This window comes from Erinaceus europaeus, chromosome 19 (genome assembly GCF_950295315.1).
Source record: "Erinaceus europaeus chromosome 19, mEriEur2.1, whole genome shotgun sequence".
In the NCBI taxonomy this organism is placed as follows: Eukaryota; Metazoa; Chordata; class Mammalia; order Eulipotyphla; family Erinaceidae; genus Erinaceus; species Erinaceus europaeus.
The window spans coordinates 44681063-44705920 of NC_080180.1; the positions used below are offsets into that span (position 1 = coordinate 44681063).

At 40.1% G+C, this 24858-nt stretch overlaps 2 protein-coding genes across 3 annotated transcripts in view; one reads left to right on the forward strand and one right to left on the reverse strand.

Moving 5' to 3' along the window:
- The first annotated feature begins 569 nt into the window (after positions 1 to 569).
- PPID (peptidylprolyl isomerase D) lies at positions 570 to 15797 on the forward strand. The gene is made up of 10 exons (XM_007530381.3): positions 570 to 768; positions 2107 to 2247; positions 4724 to 4830; positions 7200 to 7388; positions 9377 to 9499; positions 9647 to 9753; positions 12601 to 12742; positions 14480 to 14566; positions 14656 to 14698; positions 15417 to 15797. Exons 1-10 carry the CDS (start codon positions 684 to 686, stop codon positions 15503 to 15505), a joined length of 1113 nt encoding a protein of 370 aa, XP_007530443.1. The 5' UTR covers positions 570 to 683; the 3' UTR covers positions 15506 to 15797.
- A 264-nt stretch (positions 15798 to 16061) lies between these two features.
- ETFDH (electron transfer flavoprotein dehydrogenase) overlaps positions 16062 to 24858 on the reverse strand; it is a 31850-nt gene continuing 23053 nt past the window's right edge. The window contains exons 9-13 of one of the 2 annotated variants that reach the window (XM_007530382.3): positions 24339 to 24482; positions 21815 to 21983; positions 18361 to 18543; positions 17557 to 17778; positions 16062 to 16581 (exon numbers count right to left, since the gene is read on the reverse strand). In XM_007530382.3, coding sequence (XP_007530444.1) covers positions 16418 to 16581; positions 17557 to 17778; positions 18361 to 18543; positions 21815 to 21983; positions 24339 to 24482 — 882 coding nt within the window. In that variant the 3' untranslated portion in view covers positions 16062 to 16417. The remainder of the gene's footprint in view (positions 16582 to 17556; positions 17779 to 18360; positions 18544 to 21814; positions 21984 to 24338; positions 24483 to 24858) is intronic. The other variant, XM_060178888.1, reaches the window with a different exon arrangement.

A 24858-nucleotide genomic window follows, 5' to 3' on the forward strand; every position in this document is an offset into this window, starting at 1 on the left:
TTTTATGGTCTCACAGTAAATCTTGAATTCTAATATTCTATAATTCCCATTTTTAAAAAATATTTTATTTATTTATTAATGAGAATGATAGGAGGAGAGAAGGAGAAACAGACGTCACACTGGTACATGTGTTGCCAGGGGTTGAACTCAGAACCTCATGCTTGAGAGTTTAGTGCTTTATCCATTGCGCCACCTCCTGGATCACTATAATTCCCATTTTTAAATTCCTTGAAGTCTTCAAGTTAAAGACTTTCCCTTTGTATTATTGATGACTGTATGGATTGAATAAAAATTTAGAAAAAAAAGTCTCATGGAAAAGAAAAGTATTTCTAAAGAAAGAACCAGATGCCAGTCAACATCTGGCTTGCAGTTGGGCTACAGTGAATGTAGTCAGTGCCGTTTCAGAAAGGCGACGAAACACCACCCAAAAGAAAAGAAATTGGGCAAAACTTGAGCGAAATATGGAACAGCCAGGAGCCGGCAGCCCCGCAGGCCCGCGCCAGCTGGAGCAGACGCCGCAGGGAGGCGACGCCGGAAGTGGCCCCTGGCTTCCGGTCCTTGCGCCGGAAGTGGCTCTCCAGCGCCGCCGCCAGTACCTCGCGGAGAGAGGCGTTCTGTCTCTGCGGCTCCCGGCCGGCCTCGAGGTTCTCTGAGCTCGTTTCCTAAACCTTCTGCAAGGAACCATGTCGAACCCGTCCCCCCAGGGCAAGCCCTCCAACCCCAGCAACCCCCGAGTCTTCTTTGATGTGGACATTGGAGGGGAGCGAGGTGAGCGCGGGGGATCCTGGCTCAGTGACGGCGAGAAGGTTGGGCCCCGAATTCGGGGTCCCTCGCGGGGCGCCCCCGGGTCGGACTAGGGCCGCTTAGTGTCGCGAGGCAGTGGCTGCACAGACACCGGTGTCCGGGGCTGCAGTCGAGTCGGCGCTCTCGTACCAGCACCGGAGGTCGGGTGGAAGTTTCTGGAAATGTCTGGCTCGGGGATTGCGGCGGCACCGTGAGGTTCGTCCGCAGCGCCTGGCGCCGTGCACCGGCAGGCCAGTGTGAAATAAGACGATTTTGTGTGTTGCGGGCCTTGGCAGAAAGCCCCTGGGACATCCGTATTCTGCGTTCCAGCCCCGCCATGCCTTTGGCCACGCGGCCTAAGTCCACACTCGCCACGCTGTTGATAAATGAAGGCGATTCTTCGCAAATGGCTCGCCCCCCTCTTCCCCTTAGAGCTGATTACTCATCTGGAGGGGCGGCCAGATGGGCGAATTATTTTCTCCGCGTCGGCTTTGGGCCGCGTGAGCGCAGCGGCGAGGTTGCCTGGGCTGCGCGGGCGGCGCGGCTTCGGGAGCGGGTTGCTTTGTAATGGAGCCGCGCGGGCGCTGGCCGCGGCGGGTGCAGGTCACGGGGCGTGTCCGAGTGCGGGGCGGACAGACGGACAGACAGACGGACGGAGACCTGCAGTCCAGAAGGCGGAGCACGTGTACATTCGGTTTGTTTTGAAACATCCTAAGAGCCTTAATGTTTGCCGACGTCAGAGTTTTCTAGAATGGAAATTCTCGCTGCTTTTACTCTCCAGAGACTTGTACTTGCTGTTCAGGTTCCACCGCAGAGCCAGAGCACGAAGAATACAGCTAGATGTAGAATTTGGGCAATCTGAACACTCACAGGATATTTAATTGCCTTTTTTTTTTTTTTTTTACGCCATCATTTGGAATTTTGAGTTGTGGGAAGAATTTTACTCAGTTTGAATCCATTCATGGTTGTCCTCTTAGGTGGCGTGAAGCTGCCAGCTGTTGTATTTTTGAACCTTTGTAACGTGTAGAAATAAAACTGTTGGGAAATTCTTTTTAGATACATGACAATATTAGGTCAGTGGAATTTGTTAGAAAAGTGATCTCAGGACAACTTGAGTCAGTCACCATACTTTTACCGATTGTCCTTTTATTTAATTGATTTGTTTGTTGGTAAGGAAAGGACTAGAACATCACTGTCACATGCAGCACTGGGAATTGAATTTGGGATTTTCAAATCCAAAGCTCTAGCCATTGTACCACCTCCCCAGCTGCTCGATAATAATTTACTTGACATACTGACATGGCTTAATTTCTTTTTTTCCAGTTGGTCGAATTGTCTTAGAATTGTTTGCAGATATTGTACCCAAAACTGCAGAAAATTTTCGAGCACTGTGTACTGGCGAAAAAGGCATTGGACCCACCACTGGAAAGCCTCTTCATTTCAAAGGATGTCCTTTTCATCGAAGTATGTGCTTTCTGAATCTGATTGTTCACATAGAGAATCTTCCCTTTTAATGGAAATCGGAGACAGACAACAGTAGGGGATGAAAGTTAAGAGTTGGTAATACCTTGCCAACAGATGTGTTGACATATGAGGCAACAGCTCATTCTCCTAAAGGTTGGATTGTTGAAATGTGGAATTAATTATGGGGAGGTAGTAATGAGCTTATCTCCACCTGTCCTCTCTGTTTCACACCTTTCTAATGAAATTGAGAAAGCGTGATCACAATCAACAAAACAGACCTTAGGTAGTTTTGATTATTGTCTTGTGTACCCCTCCCTCCAAAAAAAAGTTAGTAATCATTGATTCATTGTCTTGGGCACCCTGGTGTGATATGATACCGTTAATATAAAATGATTTAAAGGGCAGGCGGTGGCTCATCTGGCTAAATGCACACATTACAGTGCACAAGGACCCAGGTTCAAGCCCCTGGTCCCCACCTGCAGGGGGAAAGCTACACAAGTGGTGAAACAGGGTTGCAAGTGTCTCTCTGTTTCCTTCTTATCTTCCCTTCCTCGATTTCTGGCTGTCTCTATCCAATAAAAAAAAAAAAGATTTAAAAGTGACGTTTCAAACTGCTTAGCATTCTCTGTAGCTAGCTTTACCTTTATTTAGTGGTGATTTGACGTTTTTAGTAGACTGGATAGACTAGATGAGCGTAGGAACTACATCTTGTCAGCAACGTGTCTTCAGCATCTCATGTAAATACTGAGTGGGGACTCAGACTCGCTTAAAGAGCAAACAAACAGTTAAGCAAACAAATTGATTGCAAGTAGCAGCATTGAAAATTGATTTTATTTATTTTTTATTGCTTATTTTCGCTTTTGTTGCCCTTGTTTTATTGTTGTAGTTATTGTTGTTGTTATTGATTTCATTGTTGAGGACAGAGAGAAATGGAGAGAGGAAGGGAAATCAGGGGGGGAGAAAGATAGACACCTGCCGACCTGCTTCACCACCTGTGAAGTGACTCCCCTTCAGGTGGGGAGCCAGGGCTCAAACCAGGATCCTTAATGTAGGTGCTTGCACTTCATGCCCAGTTTGCTTAACCCCCCGCACTACCACGCAACCCCCCAAAATTGATTTTATGTTATTAAATCTACTCTATTAAAAACTGACATTAGTTTTAAATGGTTAAACTACCCCTTGGCTGTCACACTTAGTACAATGCCATAATAGTTAATAAAGTGTATGCAAAAGAGAAGTAATAGGCCTGAGACTGCTATCCTTGTTTGCTGGAGTGGCCACTGGCTGAAATCTAATGCTTGAACTACTCCCTAAATCATAAAAGTAGTTTACTATGAGTAGGCTGTTTATATACAAGGTAGATTTGTTTATTTCAGTAGAGACAAATCACGAGAGAGGGGTTGGGGAGTAGAGAGGGAGAGAGACAGAGACGTCTGCAGTACTGCTTCACTACTTGTAGCACTTTCCTCCCGCAGGGGTTTGAACTCAGGTCCTTGTGCATTTTAGCATATGCACTCAGTGAGGTGCTGTGCCACCACCTGACCCTGATTTATTTATTTAACCACAAATGACAACAAATGATATTTGCTGATTGATACCTATTAACATGAAAAAAAAATGAGAATGGTTTATTTCTGATTAGTAGAGATTAGTAACTGATATGTGTCCAGCCATGCACTAGACACACATAAGGGGTTGTTTTCTTGAAGAGGCACATTTATATGCTATAAAATGGAGGTAGAATTAAGATGATGTGGTAGAAAAATTTGAAAGGGGGGCCAGACAGTGGTGTACATGGGGGATTGAGCACACATCTTTCAATGCTCAAGGACCTGGGTTCAAGCCCCCAGTCCTCACCTGCAGAGGGAAAGCTTCACAAGTGGTGAGGCAGTGCTGCAGATGTCTCTGTCTCTCTCTCTCTCTCTCCCTCTACCCTCTCAATTTCTGGCTGAGTCTGTCTAATAAAGAAAATGAAAATGATTTTTTTAACAAAGAAAAATGTGAAGATCTAACTTTGGGTCTTAGTGACAATTTTATAGATAAGATACTTTGATACTTTAGTGTAGACTCAGGCAGTTAATTTGAACTGAGACTGAAAAACCTTAGAGTAGTTCGGAGTTGTGAGGGTACTTGGGGGAAGGACAGAGCAGTATGGCTGAAGTCATGCTTTAGAAAGTTGTTTTTGACACAAGTAGAACCTGAACTGGAATTGGCATATTGCACCAAAGTAAAAGACCCTGGGGGTGGGTGGGTGGGGGAGAATACAGGTCCAAAAAGGATGATAGAGGACCTAGTGGAGGTTGTACTGTCATATGGAAAACTGGCAAATGTTATGCATGTAGAAACTATTGTACTGTCGATTGTAAAACATTAATTCCCCAATAAAGAAATTAAAAAAAAAAGTTGTTTTATTGTTAGTCAACATTGCTGAGTTAATCATGTCCTAATTTTTTATAACTATTTTCCTTTTTTGTAGTTATTAAGAAATTTATGATTCAGGGTGGCGACTTCTCAAATCAGAATGGGACAGGTGGAGAAAGCATTTATGGTGAAAAATTTGAAGATGAGAATTTCTATTATAAGGTAATGTAGGCAAAAATGCATGTTTATTGCCTTTTTTTTTTTTTTAAGGCTACATGCCCAGGATGGACAAAGAACAAATAAATGTCTCCTGTACTTAGATTCTTCTTTTCTTGTGAAAGGTTGTAGGTGAAAATATGTGTCCTTTATATGAAAAAAATCCATCCAGTTATTTAATTTGGCAACAGAATGACACTACCGTGTGATCCAGTTCTAATATGCATCAGTAAAGGCAGAATTTTAAGTGTGGCCTCCATATAGCAGAATTGTTTCCAGGAAAAATGTTTTCATTATGAGAAGGATGGTAACTTGTGCATGTTTATGCTTGAATTTGAAGAGCAACAAACCCATCGCTAATATCCAGGATGTCAGGGGATTTGCAAACTAGAGGATATGGTTAATGTCCCAGCTCCTAGAGGACATTAGTGGTGCCTGTGCCTTCTTATCTTCATTGTCCCAAGATGTAATCGGGGTATATTGCATCACCCAAGTTGTAAGAATGGACATGTAAGTACAAAAGTAAAGCGTTATCTTTGGAAATGAGGAATATGAGCAAGGTAATTCAATAATCTGCAATGAAAATGTCATCAGTCTTCTAAACAGTGTTTAATGACTGCCAGTGGCACCGAAGGGTTTTTAAAAATGAATGACCTTGATAATAAGGAATTCGTTTTAAAATTAAAAATAAAAAAGCTTTATTAATTAGAGGAAGAGGGGAGAGAGAGACACACACACACAACCGGAGTGTCACACTATCATCTGCGATGCCCATGATCTAACTCAGGGCCTCATGTCTGAGAGCCCAAGGCTTTCTGCACTGCACCACTTCCCAGGTCATGATGATAAGGAATTTATAATCTGATTGGGAAACACATGGGACAACTGAAAAATAATACATTAGTGTGCAAATAAGTACTGACTTGAGACTTTCTGAATACACTGTAGGAGGACAGTATGTTATATAGAATTGTTGGAAAGGCTGGGACATACTTTTCTATGCAAATATGCATCTTGACCATCCCAACAACCCTCTTAACTTATGGCCTACAACGGGGAAAATATTTCGGTGGAATGGATACTTAGGTAGGAAAAGCACCACGTTTTTAGAAAGGGACGCTATGAGGAAATTGAGTTTATGTGGCGGTCACATTGGTCAGAGGAAAGGGAGCCCTACTGAAGGAACATGATGTTCTCTCCTTAAATTTAGATTTAATGGTTGCATTTTAGGCAGGAAGGTTTAACAGAGTTACCGTTTGTAGACCAACAGGAATTAAACTTAGAAGACCTAAGGATAACTGGAAAGATTGAGTTTCACAGAACCTTTGAGCAGTTGATATCAAGATAGAAACTTGATTTCCAGATGCATGTAGCAGTTTCTTTTGCGTATTCTCTGAAGAGGTGATTCAGCTAAGATGAAAAAAAAAATTAGGGGCGGGGGTTATGCAAAGAAACTCTCATGTCTGAGGCTCCGAAGTCCCAGGTTCGATCCCCCAACCACCATAAGCCAGAGCTGAGCAGTGTTCTGGTGTTTCTCACTGTGTCTTTCTCTCTGTGCATCTCTCTCAAAAATATAAATAAATACTTTAAAAAGTTAGATTCTTGAGGGCCACCTGGTTGAGCGCACATGTAACAGTGTGCAAGGACCCAGGTTTGAGCTCCAGGTCCCCACCTGCAGGGGGAAAGCTTCACGTGGTGAAGCAGTGTTGCAGGTGTCTCTCTGTCTCTCTCTATCACCCCCTTCCCTCTCAATTTCTGACTGTCTCTATTCAACAAATAAATAAAAGATACAAAAATTAGATTCTTTAGAGATTTAAGATAGTGCCTGACTTATGTCTTCTCTTAATTGAACACACCGCTACTATTCTCAGTATTCTCAGTTTATTCATGAGTAAAGGAAGAATCACATAGGCCCATACAAGTAGGGAAATTGTTCAGGTCTTTTTCTGGGGGTAGGGGTGTGGGGAGAACATTCGTCATAAAAAAGGGGCAAAGTGTAATTACTAGATTTTTTTTTCATGGTAGCAACTCAAAGTCTAAATTTAGGAATAACTACTTGCTGGTTATATTTCTTGTCTAATCATTCGGGTTCCTAAGTGTTTTTAAAATGAATTTTCATGGAGATAACATTGGTCAATAACTTAAGTTTCATGTGTGTAGCAGTATAAAATCTGTCTTCTACACGAGTTTCTGGCAGCTTGGAAATTGGTTCAGTCCTTGTAAGTTTTATGCGTTAGAAGATGCAAAACAGGATTATGTTACGATCGAAATGGTATTACACTCCACCCTAATTTTATGTGAATGTTCAGTGACAGAACAGTTCAAATCAGTACCTTTAAGCCTTTCTTTTCTCTTAATGATTTTTATTTCTCCAGCATGACCAGGAGGGTTTACTGAGTATGGCAAATGCAGGCTGCAACACAAATGGCTCCCAGTTCTTTATTACAACGGTTCCAACTCCTCATTTGGATGGGAAACATGTGGTGTTTGGCCAAGTCATTAAAGGAATGGGTGTAGCAAGAACGCTGGAAAATGTAGAAGTGAAAGGTGAAAAACCTGCTAAAGTAAGTCAGAATCACAAGGAAATACACTTAATCTGTTGCTGTTTGAAAGATATTTAAGTTATTAGCTATACAGAGTTACCTACTCAAAAACATTAGGATTCTCAGGCAGAAGTTGAAAAACAAGCTCAGAAGAGAAAACACAAGTAGAACTTGAATTGGAGTTGGTGTATTGCACCAAAGTAAAACTCGGGTGGGATGGGAGGGGAAGAGTATAGGTCCAAAAAGGATGACAGAGGACCTAGCGGGGGATGTATTGTTATGTGGAAAACTGAGAAATGTTATGTGTGTTCAAACTGTTTATTTACCATCAACTATAAAACAGTAATCCCCCAATAAAGAAATAAAAAAAAACATTAGGATTATTTTTGATATAGATACTTGCATTTGCCGCTTTTTAAGAAAACATTCTTCAATGAGAGAGATTAAGGCAATTTAAAATATTTTGGTTATTTAAGTTTTGGTCTTGTAGATCTTTGATGAGTTACATCTTCCTACATCCACAAAGCTTTGAGTCAGCATGTATACTAGTGTAGTAAAATAGAAGACAACACTTGTTAGAGCATTCAGGATAGTTACTTAAGAGCTTAGCATAGACTAAACTAAGGCTGGGGAGATTGCACAGAGGTAACATGCCAGACTTTCATTGAGCCCCAGAGGGCTCTGGCTCAATTCCTGGGATCATCCTTTGCCAGAGTTGAACAGTACTCTGGCTTCTCCCTTTGCCAGTTCTCTTTTTTTTTTTTTTTTTTTTTTAATTGTTGTAGTCGTTGTTGGATAGGACAGAGAGAAACGGAGAGAGGAGGGGAAGACAGAGAGGGGGAGAGAAAGATAGACACCTGCAGACCTGCTTCACTGCCTGTGAAGCGACTCCCCTGCAGGTGGGGAGCCGGGGTTCGAACCGGGATCCTTATGCCGGTCCTTGTGCTTTGCGCCACCTGCGCTTAACCCGCTGCGCTACAGCCCGACTCCCCGCCAGTTCTCATTAACTAAATCATCTAACAAGAATAGATGGGGGACCGGGCAGTAGCACAGCGGGTTAAGCGCAGGTAGCGCAAAGTGCAAGGACTGGTGTAAGGATCCCAGTTCAGGCCTCTGGTTCCCAACCTGCGGTGGGGTGGGGGTCGCTTCACAGGCGGTGAAGCAGGTCTGCAGGTGTCTATCTTTCTCTCTCCCTCTATCTTCCCCTCCTCTCTCCATTTCTCTCTGTCCTATCCAACAACAATGACAGCAATAAAACAATAATAACTACAACGATAAAACAACCAGGGCAACAAAAGGGAAAAAATAGATTATTTAACTCTGAAGGTCCTTATGTTCTAGTTATGGGTCAGAATGGTCATGACAATATCCAACTGAATTGGGCAGGACTGTGAGTAGAAGTTGGAAACTCAAGATACTACCAGAGTTCCAGTGCCCCTCAATTTTTGAAGGAAATAGTAGTAAACTAAAAAGCTTATGCCCACCTAAAGGAAATCACATGGTGGAAAAAATTTCAGATTTAGTCTCTTCACTGGTGTTTTATTACTGAGTAGGAATAGAATGGTTTTGTAAAGTCATGATAGTTGCAATACCTGGCGTGTACATAAGGAGTTACTGTAATTGGAGCAGTGGATGGCCCTCCTGATGTCAGTCTTGTTATAGAAGTGATTTGGACAGTGTTGCACACGGCTCGCAACTGTATGTTTTTAATACCAGACATAGGGAGGGGCCAGGTGGTGGCGCACCTGGTTGAGCACACGTTATAGTGAGCAAGGACCCAGGTTCGAGCTCCTGGTCTCCACCTACAGAGGGAAAGCTTCACAAGTGGTGAAGCAGTGCTGCAGGTGTCTCTCTGTCTTTCTCCCTCTCGATTTCTGACTATCTATATCCAACACTAAGATTGAAAAAAATTAAAAAATTGCAGACATTAAAAAATAACTGAGCTAATTATTACAGTGTAAGCACACTCCCACAATTAGGATTCTTACAATTTAGTATTATTTTTACAGTTGTGCGTTATTGCAGAATGTGGAGAACTGAAGGAAGGGGATGACTGGGGACTAGTTCCAAATGATGGCTCTGGGGACAGTCACCCAGACTTCCCCGAGGATGCTGACATAGACTTAAAAGATGTGAGTATCTTTCATAGTCACTCTAGTCACTTAGTAAAAATACTCAGTGCTAAGCTTCTGAGCTCTTTAGATTTTTCCTAATGCTAGAATTTAGTGTTAAACCACTTTGCTTTACTAAAATCTAACATTTGTATTCTTTTTATACAGGTAGATAAAATTCTACTAATAGCTGAAGACTTAAAAAACATTGGAAATACTTTTTTCAAATCCCAGAACTGGGAAATGGCCATTAAAAAATATACCAAAGTTTTAAGGTAATGTACATTTTTGTATGTGTTTGTGTGCAGACTAGGGTGAGGATTAGGGTTCAGTGCAGTATTTAAAAAAAAATTTTTTTTTAAATTTATTCCCTTTTGTTGCCCTTGTTTTATTGATGTTTGTCGTTGTAAGATAGGACAGAGAGAACTGGAGAGAGGAGGGGAAGACGGAGAGAGAGAGATAAGACACCTGCAGACCTGCTTCACCACCTGTGAAGCAACTCCCCTGCAGGTGGGCAGCTGGGGGCTGGAACCGGGATCCTTAGTCCGGTCCTTGCGCTTTGTGCCATGTGCGCTTAACCCACTGCTCTACCGCCCAACTCCTCCCAGTGCAGTATTTTTTAATGAATCACTTATAAGGGTTGTGAACTAACTGCATACCGAAATTTAGTGTATTGTATTTTTGACTAGTTACTGGCATAGTAGTGAGATGTGTTGATACTGTATCTCTTTTATTGTCTTTAACTTGAAATTTTTCTAATTATAGAATATTAGAAAAGAGTCATTTTTTTTTTTGGAGTGCTGGGGAAAGCTTGTTAAACATGTGTTCTAACACTGCATTATAATCCCTATCTCTAGGGTCATCGATTTTTAACTTTCGTTATAAGTATTTTGTGTATGTGGTGACTGGGACTGTACATGCTCGATTTCACCCTGCCCAGTGGTGACTTTTTCACTCTTTGTTTCACAGTAGAGGCACCATGGTGCAAGTGTTGCGGCACTTGCTTACGTGCTGGGGCTCAAATCTGGGTGCACACAGTGTGAGGCGAGGCGAGGCGAGGCATGAGCCTTATTACTGGGCGAGCTGTAGCCAGCCCATGTTATATTTGTTTTTGCAGAATCATTTTGAAAATAAGTTGTATACGACATGACATCTGCAGCTGCATGATTTTAGCCGTATTTCCGTAGACATTCTTCTCCATAACCTTAATATGAAAATGCTACCACACCTATGTTGGTACCATAGTAATGCTAATGGTATAGAATGCACTTTTAAACTTCCAAAACCATTTCAATTTGCTTCTACGCTCTAGTCAAAACATTTAGCTTTGTTTCTAGTTTCATCAAGTCATTAGTACTCCCAGCCTCATTGTTTTTAATCATTTTGTAGAATCTGAATCAGTTGTCTCATAGACTTTCTTTACTTCCAAATGGTTAGTTTGAGGTTAAAGATTTTGGCAAGAGGACTTAACCTTAGGTGAAGGCTATTTCCCGTCAAATCTCCTTAAAGAATATGCCACCTTGGCCTACTTTTCAATACTTGGTTAGCATGGTGGCAGCCAGATGCATTTGTCCATTGTAAATAGTTGATGGACTGTCAAACTCCTAACCTTTCATGCGGTGGTTCTGGCAGTACTTAAGCCCATGCCCTGAATGAGTTATTCTTACATTGATGGTTACAGAACTGTGATTTTTGTAATTTTATCATACATTGTATAGCTATTTTTAAAATATATATTTATTATTATTGGATAGAGACAGAAATTCAGAGGGGAAGGGAGAGAGAGGGAGAGAGACAAAGACACCTGCAGCCCTGCCTCACCACTCGTGAAGCTTCCCTCTGCAGATGGGGACTTGGGCTTGAACCTGGGCCATTGTGCACTGTCATGTGCATGCTTAACCAGGTGCACCACCACATCCGGCCCCTGTATAGCTATTTTCTAGCATTCTGTATGAAAGAATTTTCCCTTCTGTTCCAGTAGCAGTATGTGTTTTTCAGTTCAGTCGGTTATTATCACACTCTTGTTACGCCACGTGCACTTAACCTGCTGAGCTACTACGTGACTCCCCTCTTTAATCACATTCCTTAATGCTCAAAGGGCTCTCACAATTTCCCGTGGAAGCTCCTTTATTCGAGTACTGTCAGTGGGGACTAGTTTGTTTCTGGCACAAGATGTACTGGGCTCATCGGATGCTTAACCTTGTTTCTGGATTTGGTGAAAACTCGTTTTCTTTTCAGTGGCAGACCTGAGAAATCAGATTTTAAGGACCGGGTTTAGTTAATTTTTATATGTCCTTTTCAGTGGACACAGAGCTAGAAGTTACATTAAAATATAATTCCCGGTCAGCACTGCAGAGTTTTTCACCTTTTCCCATTCCATGTCCTCTTCTGCAATGAGAGCCTTGGTTCCAAACATAATTACACTGGCAGATACAAAACTCAAGGATCTCAGATTTAAAAATAGAAAAGCCATTAATAGTGTGCAGTTATTTTTAGATTTGAGAATAGTTCTTAAATTGAGCTTTGATCACTTAGGAAGGAAAAAGTTGTAGTGAATAGAATTTTTCTTCTGCAGGTGGAGTGGGTAGCGCAGCAGGTTAAGTGCATGTGGCGCAAAGCACAAGGACCGGCATAAGGATCCCGGTTCGAACCCCGGCTCCCCACCTACAGGGGAGTCGCTTCACAGGTGGTGAAGCAGGTCTGCAGGTGTCTGTCTTTCTCTCCCCCTCTCTGTCTTCCCCTCCTCTCCATTTCTCTATATCCTATCCAACAACAACATCAACAACTAAAACAATAAAACAAGTGCACCAAAAGGGAATAAAATAAGTATTAAAAGAAAAAAAACAGTAATAAAAACTACAATTAAAAAAAACTAACCAGGGCAACAAAAGGGTAAAAAGCAGCCTCCAGGAGCAGTGGATTCGTGGTGCAGGCACCGAGCCCCAGCAATAACCCTGGAGGGGAAAAAAACCAAATAATTTTTCTTCTAAGAAAAATAAGATTGTGATCATTAAAAATAGTGACATTTTATATCACAAAATGACAGCACTTTCAAACATAAGTAATGGAGCAGAATTTTATGTATTTGGCATCACAGCTACTTCTGCTAATGTGTTCTCCAGGTATGTGGAAGGTTCAAAGGCCGCTATTGAGAAAGAAGATGGGGCCAAGCTGCAACCTGTAGCTTTAAGCTGTGTGCTGAATATTGGTGCTTGTAAACTGAAGATGTCAAATTGGCAGGGAGCAGTCGACAGTTGTTTGGAGGTCTGTTTGATGTTGAAGTTTTTGTGGAGTTGGACCATGGCAACATAATGAACAAGGAGGGCAAATTTTACTTATGTTGATCTCTAAATATTTTAGGCCTGGATTTCATCCTCTTAATGTATTCATTTGCTTTTGTGTTAGTTATTGAAACAAAGCCAGATGATTAAGAATCTTAGTTTCGTGTGTGTGCTTGCGTGTGTGAAACAGACAGGCAGGCAGACACAGGGAAGGGGAGAGGGGTAGTAGCTGCAATATTTACAATTCAGCTCTGATGGATGGAACCTGGGCCTTTAGGCATGTGTGAACTCTTAACACCTTAAGCTAGCTCTCAGGTGTGAATTTCTTTATGCATTAAGTGGGAACAATGCTTGCTTTATGGGGTTAATATTTACATGTAAATCATTTATCATGGTGTGGGGCACATGTTCAGGATTTTTGTGGAGACAGGTACACTAACAGGAAGATTCATATCATGGGGGGGGTTAAATGGCAGAGCAAGGAGTCATTTTCAATGTATCAGTAAGACCCTCAAGATTTATGCTATTGGAATTATACTAGAAGGTCACCTTGTTCAGGAATACAAACTGGCAGAGCTAGAAAAGGGACATTGTCGTCTTAAAGTAGGGTATTATCGTACAGTTTTAAACATTTCCTAAACTAAATGTGTTTTTGGAAAGGCCATCCATATTCAGCAATCTACTTAGATCAGCAGTGCCAGAACCAGTTAAAATGAGATTACAATTTGGTAGTGTAGGTAAAATAAAGAATACAAATATATTTAGAATGGAGTATAAAAGAAAAAGCTTACAGAAGAAAAGTTTGGTCTTCACTCTGCATTTCTTCTTGACTTTTGAGACATCTGGGAAAAACCATTTCAGTGACATCTGATAGACTTTAAAGATAGGTATTAAATAATATACAAAACTACAGTGTTCTTTTAAAAGTTTGCTACAGGTGGTGTATCCTGGTTGAGTGCACTGTACCATTTATAAGGAGCAGAGTTCAAGCCCCTGGAAAACACACACACACACCCGTGTGTGTGTGTGTCTGGGGATTTACATGGTGAAGGGGGGTCAGGTTCATTAGTAGTGGAGCAATATTTCAGGTATCTCTCTGGCTCTTGCTCTAACCCTGTTAAAAAGAAAAAACAATGTCTCTGGGAGTGGTGGAGTAATGCATAGAGACCCACTGATAACTATGAGAGAGAGAAAGGAGAGGGAGTTGGGCGGTAGCACAGTGGGTTAAGCGCACGTGATGCGAAGCACAAGGACTGGCATAAGGTTCCCAGTTCGAGGCCCCGGCTCCCCACCTGCAGGAGAGTCACTTCACAGGCAGTGAAGCAGGTCTGTAGGTATTTCTTTCTCTCCCCATCTCTTCATTTCTTTCTGTCCTATCCAACAGTGACGACATCAATAACAATAACAAAAAAGGGCAACAAAAGGGAAAATAAAAACAATTAAAAAATAATTTATTTAAAAAAGGGGGAGAGAAAGCAAGCATTTCCTTCAAGAGGTACGAAGCTTTGTGCCTAATGAGAGCACACTAGAACAGTGTAACGATTTATCGCCATCTACTGGCAAAATTTAGCATTACGTCAGTGGCAAAGGAGATCTATAAGGTACAGCTTAACACTACAGAGTAGTGAAGGCTTGATTTAGAGCTGATGGGCAGTAAGTTGAGACATGGCACATTATATTAAACATTTTTATAAAGTACTAATTTTACACTTTTTTGTAGGCTCTTGAAATAGACCCACTAAATACCAAAGCACTGTACCGTAGAGCTCAAGGATGGCAAGGATTAAAAGAATACGATCAAGCACTGGTAAGATTTTGTTCTAATTTTTTAAAAAACTGACAACCAACTTTAGCATATACATCTAATATCTCTATAAATGTTTTTTCCCCCTGAAGATTGATCTTAAGAAAGCTCAGGAGATAGCACCAGAAGATAAAGGTAAGTTGGTAGTTTCATCGTGAAAATATGTCAAAAATTTGTCCTCGTGAATGATGCATTTGTGCCCTTTTACCACTTAACTTCAGCAGATGCTATAGGATGCCCATTAATGGGCCAGGCACTGTCATACTGTAGTAAGCAATATAGTTAAGGCTGATGGTTCCCTGCCCACTGAGAGCTTACATTCTAGTGCCTCTCTCAGTATGTGAACACTGATATTCACATGTCTGAATGAGAACTGGTTCCTATAACAGTAATTTGAGTTTAAAGTACACCAACAGAATATTTATAGCGAACAATATTTGGGATGATTCTTCAATGTGATAAAGTGTTCTACTGGACTTACATATTTTAGAGAGGTTTGGAAAGCGGTGGCAAAAGTTTTTTTTCTATTAACTCTGATGTAATAATAGTTGTAGATATTAATAAGTTGGTTTCTTATTGTTAAAATCACAAGAAGCACTTAACTGCCCTGAAATAGAAAGGGAGGAGACAAATTCATGTGTAATTCGTTAGTTTTTCCATTTGACAGTTTTAAGGAATTCATGACTTTCTGTGGATGTTTTTTCAGAGTAAAATTTTCTGTTGAAAGGACTGTTTTTTATATGGAGAAAGAAGTTTCATCAAGAAGGAATTAACTATTGCACTAAAATTATCAGTTTATTGGTTTACATAATTTTTGTATTGTTTTTGAGTAATTTCTGTTTTTGTTTTCCAGCTATCCAGGCAGAATTGCTGAAAGTCAAACAAAAGATAAAGGCACAGAAAGATAAAGAGAAGGCTGCATATGCAAAAATGTTTGCATAGTAAAGAATTCCATTTTGCTTCAATATTATACATTGTGTAAGGATAAAAAGAGTCTGGGGATGTTATTATATATGGTCCCTACTGTGTTTCCTTTGTTCATAAAGTTCTCCATTGTTTACAGTTTAGTAATACTGATATGAATAGCTATCTCTTAATAAAAGTGTTAAAACCCAGTGAAGTTGATTTTTTTTTTTTTTAGTGGTCACCTGTATTTTCACAAAGAATAATGATGTCCATCCAGCCTATTTTGAATTCTGAAAGATAAACTTACTGAATAAACAGCAAAGCTTAAGTTTGTGTATTCTTTCCATCAGATCTTTGATACCATGTTTTTGCTGATGTCTTCTGGATACATATTGGCTCTCAGCACACTTACTCTAAATGGTAGTTAAGCATTTTAACATGTAAATATGTTAGCAGATCTAACAGGCTACCAGAAGTGTACTCAGTTATGTAGTTATACCTTAGAAGTAGCCTATTCTCCATAAACAAGTGGGCATGGCTATATTTCCATAAAACTTTTTGTAAGAACAAGTGGTGAGTTGGAATGCCAACCTGTGGTGTAGAATATTCATTTATTTTTATGCCTGACATCTTCAGCTCAACGACATCTTCAGCTCAACAAGCGCAATGTATATTAGAGATGAGTAATTTTGCTGATGCTGACTTTAAATCTGAAGAACTAGAGGGAAGCAAGTGCTGATACTTGGTTTGACTGAAGAGACATACAGTGTTTAATGGGACAAATTTAGGTAATAGTATAAAATTTTATTTCACTCATAATTACATCTGAACGTTCTGATTAGCACTTTGCACTTGTTAATAATGTCTAAACATTTTCAAGTCAGTTTGTTGTACATTTGGAGAAACGAACTAATATCACCTGTGCCTACAGGTGAAGTCAATTGCAGTCTACATTCCATTGTAAGCTGGTCCTCCACCACCTTCAGGTACCACCCAGTTAATGTTTTGACTTGGATCTTTAATATCACATGTTTTACAGTGCACACAGTTCTGAGCATTTATCTGTAACCGAAATCCATCACCTTGTTCCAAAGGTACAAACTCATAAACTCCTATAAGGAAAAATAATAAAATAATAATAAAATAATAAAATAATATAAAATAATAATATAAAATAATAAAAGTACTTTAGTGGTCTTAACCACAAGAAGACTCAATATTTAGCAACCTTTGAGTTACAATTATATATATGTTACAGCTGAAAAGCTCTAGTCTTTACCCTCAGAGTTTACAATCAAATGATAGAAATGATTACAAAGTAAGACAATCGGTGTCCTTTCCCTCAAAGCGTCAGATTTGAGTTCTCTCTAGAATGTACTTTCAAATACTAAATACTAACCTACCATTATTATGAGATCTGCCCCCTACTGTAGTTCTACTTGACACCTAGAAGATAAGACAATGCATGGTAAAGATAGGGAGAGTTGGGTGGTAGTGCAGCAGGTTAAGCACACGTGGGACGAAGTGCAAGGACCAGCATGAGGATCCCGGCTCCCCACCTACAGGGGAGTCACTTCACAGGCGGTGAAGCAGGTTTGCAGGTGTCTTTCTCTGCCCTTCTTTGTCTTCCCTTCCTCTCTCCGTTTCTCTGTCCCACCAACAGTGACATCAGTAACAAGTACAACAACAATAAAGGGCAACAAAAGAGAATAAATATAAATGGAGAAATTCCTTGGGTGAAATGCGATTATTACTGAGTATTTTAGGACATACACATGCATATCTACTATGTGAACATCAACTACAAAGCTGTGACAAAATGACTTAAAAAGTTGAGTATATATATAGAGAGAGAGAAAGCTTTTTTTTCTCAACCTGCATTAGGCTTCAAAATTAGATTTTACAAGGGCAACAAAAGGGAAAATAAAATTATATTTTTAATAACATAATTCTGTATTTTAAGATATAAAAATGAGTTCCCCAAAGACTAGATGTATAATTTTTGAACATCGGAGGGAGATAGAGAAATTTAAGCAATGGAAACATTTCTAACAGCAAATTTTAGAATGTACTATAATATTACTGACCTGCAGGGCAGAATCGCTGCTCGGGCCCATCAAATATTGACAGATTTCTGCTTACAGGTAGACTGTCATCCTTTAAGGTTAAATGTGCTGGCTGGTCATGTTCATGGTTAGTTCCACTCAGAGCCACAGATGACAGAAGGTCAAAACTGATCTTACCATCGGGTTTCGGATACTCAATAGGTGTGCAATCCTTGGCTGGTTTGAGCTGATCAGAGTCAGACCCTTCAAAAGTTTTGAGGACTTTTAACCAAAATACTATTAAAAACACACCTCTAGCACTGCTCATGAAGCTTTCCTCCTGTAGGTGGGACTGAAATATTTTAGCCAGGGAGGAGGATAGATAGCATAAATGGTTATGCAAAGTGAGTCTCATGCCTGAGGCTCCAAAGCCCCAGGTTCAATCCCCTGCACCACCATAAAAACAGCTGAACAGTGCTCTGGTTAAAAAAAAAAAAAAAAATATATATATATATATATATATTTATTAGCCTTATAACAATTTTTCTGTTTTACTGCCACCAGTTGTCAGCTCTGGGCCTCCATACCTTTTTTTAAAAAAAATTTATCAGGACAGAAATTGAGGGGAGTGGAAATAGATCTGCAGCACTGCTTCACACTCACCGCTTAATGAAACTTGCCCTGTGCAGGTGGGGACCATGGGCTTGAACCCCAGTCCTTATGCAAGGTAGTTGGGTGCACTTAACTGGCCATGCCATGACCCCCATATAACAATCTTTTAAGTATGACAGTTAACTTTCTCCACTAATTAAAGAGAACATTCATGCTCAGGTACATCTGAATTACCTTTATGCTTCAGAGTCCATGGCTCCAGTCCTCTGAATATCCAGTAAAAGATACCAGTGTAAATCATCCCTCCATATACACCCAGAATTCCATGGCAGGAGGGTCTTATGTTTCTAACAGAATATAACTCTTTCCATACCCAGGATTTCTTCAAATTATCCTCATACTCAGTTACATGGAGCCCTGTATTAAAAACAGGAGATACTGTGTCATTGAGGCATTTTGCTACTGAAATACCTGATGAGTGGAGTCTTAAGTACTTATAAAACGTCCTGTGGTCATATAAAAACACAAAAATCATTTTAATTAGCATCTTATGATTGGGCCCTCCTCAATCGCTATCAAACAGGGCATGGCCGGTGCGCCGCTATGTTCCACCGCTGGGGAGCCAGAGACGACCCGAACTGCCCCTGCGGCTACAGACAACGACCCACATAGTCAACGACTGCCACCTCTCCAGATTCAAAGGAGGTCTTGAAACTTGAAATCAGGTTCAACCTGATGCTGTTGACTGGCTACGGAAGAAGGGCAAAGGCTAGAAGAAGAAGAAGCATCTTCCTTTACAAAGATGAACATCTGATGTTTTTACTAAGTAGTAAGGCATTCCACTGATACAAAAAACTAGATTTGAAATTTCAGTAAAACGTAAAAAGCTTAACCACATTTGTACTACCTATATATAAGGGAAAGATTTCATAACTGATCCATGAAACATTCCTACTTTTATTTCTTATACTGATAAAGAAAATTTGGTTTCGAGTTCAGTAGACCTGAAAAACTTATATTTGTGCCACATAAGTGAAAAGATTTTTACAACTGATCCATGAAACATTTCTCATTATGTGTTGAGCTGTGACATCCTCTTCCCCAAAGATTTTTGAAGTCCTGGTTCAGTGTTTCAGAACTTGTCATAAGATGGCTGTTGTAAATATAATTAAGGTTATAAATGAGTGAGTCTTTAACACAAAAACTAGTGAGACATGGGCACATGGAGAGAAGGGAGCCATGTGACGATAAAGGCAGAGGAAGACTGCAGTTACTCTGCTGCAAGCCATGGAAAAACTTTGTAGCTTCTCAGAAGCTGGGAAGTACAAGAAAGGTACGATGCAATAATTTTAAACCATTGGGTCTATAAAACTAAACATATTTGTTTTTTTTTTATTAAATTTATTCCCTTTTGTTGCCCTTGTTTTGTTGTTGTAGTCATTATTGTTGTTATTGATGTCGTCATCGTTGGATAGGACAGAGAAATGGAGACAGGAGGGGAAGACAGAGAGGGAGAGAGAAACACAGACACCTGCAGACCTGCTTCTCCGCCTGTGAAGCAACTCCCCTGCAGGTGGGGAGACAAGGTCTCGAACTGGAATCCTTACGTGGTCCTTGTGCTTTGTGCCACGTGCACTACCGCCCGACTCCCCCGTATTTCTGTTTTGAGTCATCTAGTTTGTGATGTTTTATTGAGGCAGCCTGAAATAATGATATTTAACTACAACTTTGTGAAGGTCACAGCTCTTTCCAATCATTGTTGCCTTTTCTGATTCGACTTCTCTTTCCAACTTGAATTCCTAATTGAATCTTTGATGGTCCAACAAGGAAAGATATTAAGAAAATAAGAAAGCTCTGCTCATCAACCATTATATTCCATTTTCCCTACTCTCTTCTCGAAATACTGTCTTACCTTTTCTGTGTTCTAATCGTAGTTCCTTCCTCTACCACATTCCTAGGCTTGTATCCCTACAAAGCTACTTGAAGGTAGAACCAGGCTGAATACTTCTAACCAGAAGATCTGTTATCTAGGATCCTAAGGAATCAAACTAATTTGTGAAGTTGCTGCTGTGTGTCTGTCAGGTATTAGGGATTCATGATGAACAAACTACTTGTTTTCACCACAAGCAGTGAAGCAGGTCTGCAGGTGTTTTCCTCTCTATCTGCCTTGTCCTCCCAATTTTTCTGTCCTAATAAAAAATAGGGAAAAAAAACCAAAAACAAAACAACAACAAAAAAACATGGCTGCCAGGAGCAGTGGATTCTGTAGCCCCAACATGAACCCTTGTGGCAATAAAACAAGCAAAAGAAGGTAACTGTAATATGTTAGTGGGGAATAGTACCGAACAAAACCAGGGTGGAGAGGTAGGGAGTACTTACGTAAATTAGCTACTGTTAAGGCCCCAGAGAGTGATATTTGCATAAAGGTAATAGGGCAAGGGAGTCAGCCATAAACAAAAAATATCAGATGCTTGGCATACAGAAGCCAACAGGGGTGGAATAGAGATTAAGTCAAAATCCAGAGATGAAATCAGAGTGATGGGGGGCTGGGCAGTGGTGCACCCGGTTAAGCACACATAGTACGAAATGCAAGAACCAGCTCCGGGATCCTGGGTTGAGCCCCCTATGCCCCACCTGTAGGGGGGTCACTTCACAAATGGTGAAGCAGGGCTGTAGGTGTCTATCTTACTCTCTCCCTCTTATCCCTCAATTTCTCTCTGTCCTATCCAATAAAATGGAAAAAAAATTGCTACCAGGAGCAGTGGATTTAAAATGCCAATACTGAGCCCCAGCAATAACCCTGGAGGCAAAAACAAATAAATAAATCAGAGTGGTGAGGGAACCTTGGTTTTTAAATTGAGGGAAAGTCACCAGCAAGTGTTTGGGGATCAAGAATTTCCACACACACACACACACACACACACACACACACACACACACACACACACACACACACACACGTGTGCTTGTAATGAGTATGTGCTGTGCTGCTTGGGTCTGTAGTCTGCAAAGCTGTTCTCATACTGAGAAGCTGTTTCTATTTTTGAGGTACTAGTGCAATGTATATGCAATGTAACGCAGTGCCAAACTTGCAATCATTTCCAAGCCAGTGTTCTCTTCTACTGGTGCTGCTATTCTATGTTTGATGTGGACAAAACAACCCTATTGTAAAAATCTCTGACTGTAACTACTAAGGGTAGATCATACAGCTTTCTTTTCCTAGCACACATCTTAGTGTTTGGTGTAGAACAACAAATATATTTTTATATTTTTGCTGAAATATAAAAAGACTATAAGATTTTAAGTTAGATTTTCATCCTCTTGCCAGGTGGAAATAGTTCCTTTTAATAGTCTCATAAAAGAAGTGGACAATTACCTATACTTTTTTTTTAACCTTTATTTTTTTGGGATAGAAACAGCCAGAAATAGAGAAGGGGATATAGACAGGGAGAGAGACAGAGAGACACCTGCAGTCCTGCTTCACCACTTGTGAAGCTTTCCCCCTGCAGGTGGGGACCAGGGACTTGAACCTGGGTCCTTGCGCCCTGTAACACGTGCACTCAACCAGGTGCACTACTACCTGGCCCTAATTACCTATACTTTCAAGTAGGAAATTCTTTTTTAATTTTTTAATATTTATTTATTTATTTATTTTCCCTTTTGTTGCCCTTAAGTAGGAAATTCTTACCCATAGTCTTTGATTGGAGATTTTCATTGGTTATTTGTTTAAAAATAGATTCTGCTGCCAACATTCCACTTTTCATTGCTGTGTGTGTACCTTTGATCTTGGGAACATTCATGAAACCAGGGCTACAACCAATCAGTAAGCCACCAGGGAAGGTGAGTTTTGGTATAGACTGAGGAAAGAAACATTCAAAACGCATCTGTTAATTTTATCCATTTGTCAGCCATTGTACTATAAACCACTATTTTCCCCAGCCTCCCTTCTCCCTTCCAATGTTATAGAACAAAACAAAACTGAAGTTGTAGAGAATGATGGGGAAAATACACACACACACACACCTCTCTCTCTCTCTCTCTCTCTCTCTCTCTCTCTAAATATATAGTAAAGGGAAAAATGTGGAACAACGTGGTTGGTGAAAAAACTGAGTCGGAGGGCATGTGCTTTGCCATGTGTTTGACCCAGGCCTGGACCCCCTGGCATTCCACCTGGGATTACTATGGCACTGGAGGATGCTTTGGTGCTGTGGTATCTCTCCTTCTGGAAAAAATAATGTGGGGTTTTAAGTAGTAAAGTCCTGGTAATGACAAAGAAAAGGAAAGTAAGAGTACTTTATTCTTTCTTCTTTTTGTTTAATCAGAGAACTGTTCAGCTCTGACTTGTGGTGGTGCTAGCTAAGAATTAACCTAAGGCCTTAGAGCCTCATGCATTAAAGTCTATTATCTATTTGGTATTTCTTTTTAATTTTTAAAATACATTTTTAAATTTTATTATTATTTTTATTTATTTATTGGACAGAGACAGCCAGAAATCAAAAGGGAAGGGGGGGTTTTTTGAGAGACAGACACCCACAACCCTGCTTCACCACTCGTGAAGCTTTCCCCCTGCAGGTAGGGACTAGAGACTTGAACCTGGGTCCTTGCACATTGCAACATATGCGCTCAACGAGGTGCACCACCACCAGGCCCCCCTTTCTTTTTATCTTTTTATTTTTAAAAGTTTTTAATAGTGATTTAATAATGATTAACAAGATTGTAAGATAACAGGGATACAATCCCACATAATTCCCACCACCAGATACCGCATCCCATCCCCTCCATTGGAAACTTCTCTTTCTTTCTTTTTCTTTTTTTTTTTTTTTTTAAAGATTTATTTATTAATGAGAAAGATGGGGGGGGAGGAGAGAAAGAACCAGACATCACTCTGGTACATGTGCTGCCAGGGACTGAACTCAGGACCTCATGCTTGAGAGTCCAGTGCTTTATCCATTGCGCCACCTCCCAGACCACTCTATTTGGTATTTCAAAATTGATTGTTTAATTTAATTTATTTAATTTAGATAGAGACAGAGAGGTAGAGAGAGAAAAAGACACCACAGCACTTAGGCTTTCTTCACTGGAGTTGGGCTTGCACACATGGCAAAGTGAGCTATTTTATTTTTTAAAAATAAAACACCACTCCAGCTATTTTATTTTTTAAAAAACAAACTTTATTTGCTATTTGTTTATAATACTATAAAATTTTAGAGGTACCATTTTACATCTCCTTAATTTAAAACATTTTTAAAAACAGTTTCTAAAATAGCTTCATATTTGGGGACATCAGACATGAGTGAATCATCGCTATTTTACAGATGGTCTATCAATACTCTAAACCATCTGATGGTTGTTTATTTATTATTTCACTAGAGTGCTGCTAAGCTCTGATTTATGGTGGTATAGGAGACTGAACCTGGAACCTCAGAGCTCAGGCATGGAAATATCTATGCATAAACATTATGCTGTCTCCCCTGCCCTTGGTTCAAGTTTTTGAATTGATTTTTAGATGATCTTACCTGTCTGATACTCTCTTCACATAAGTACGAATAGAGTTTTAGCATAGTTAGCGCTAGCTATTTCACGACTTACTTGATATGCATTTAATACACTTAGGGCACTTGATAAGATTTATTTTGGTGGCTGAGGACGTAGCTCAGTGCTAAAGCACAGGAGATCTCTGTGGGAAGCTCTGGGTTTGATCTCCTGCACTGTACATGCCAGAGTGGGGCTCTGGCCTCTCTCAGTCTCTCTTTTTTATTAAGTAAATAAATGAATAAACATTTAAAAAACAGAGATACATTTTTAACATACAATAAAATAGGACAATCAAGGGGGGAAAGATTAACAGAGATCACCAAGAAGGCACAACTGTTACTGGGTAGTGGGATGGATTATCTAGCTTTGCCAAAGACTAAACTTGGCTTTTGAGTCTCCTGGAAGAGAAGAGATAAAGGGATCTTGGCTCACAGTTTTAATTTTCTGGTTAAAAATAAACCACCAAACAAATACAGCACTTGAATTCAGCTCTAGAAATGAATACACTCAACACTACATTCAAGGTATAATTTATGTAAGGATGGTGACTCGTCTCATAAATTCTCTTTCCACAAGATACAAGTTTTTATTTTTTTAACCTAAATTTGTTACATTATATTTTCAGTGCTGAACTTGTAATAGAGAAATGCTCTAAGAGCGAATGCTCTAAGAGTTACCTGAAAACCACCTTCATTGAGAGCTCGGGCCCCGTAGGCAATCCTCTTCCCTCCTTCCAATGTTGGCTGAATGCTGGGATGGTGCTTCCACCTCTGGAATTCTCTGAATGGACTCAGGTATGGGTTCTGATAGTCTAGACCAACCTTAGAAGTTTTCGTATTTAAATTTAACACATTTATACAATTAGACATTTTTATGTCACAATAAGTGTGGGCAATATTTATTAGAAAACATGTATATTACATTTTGTATATTCAGTATATTTGGAGAAATTTATAAATCCCAAATTTAAACAAGGAAATAAAAAAGTGAATAAAATATATTCTATTTTATTTATTTATTTTTACCAGAGCACTACTCAGCTCTGGTTTATGGTGGTACAGGGGATTGAACCTGGGATTTCGGAGCCTCAGGCAGGAGAGTCTCTTTGCATAACCATTATGCTATCTACTCCTGCCCATAAAAATCTATTTTAAAAGGAAAGGGTAGACAGAATGACATCACGTATTAATAATGGGC

Coding starts and splice junctions, on each gene's coding strand:
- PPID (XM_007530381.3), top strand. CDS start 684: ATGTCGAACCCGTCCCCCCAGGGCAAGCCCTCCAACCCCAGCAACCCC. Junction 769..2,106: donor GGACATTGGAGGGGAGCGAG/GTGAGCGCGGGG, acceptor CTTTTTTTCCAG/TTGGTCGAATTGTCTTAGAA. Junction 12,743..14,479: donor CAGTCGACAGTTGTTTGGAG/GTCTGTTTGATG, acceptor ACTTTTTTGTAG/GCTCTTGAAATAGACCCACT.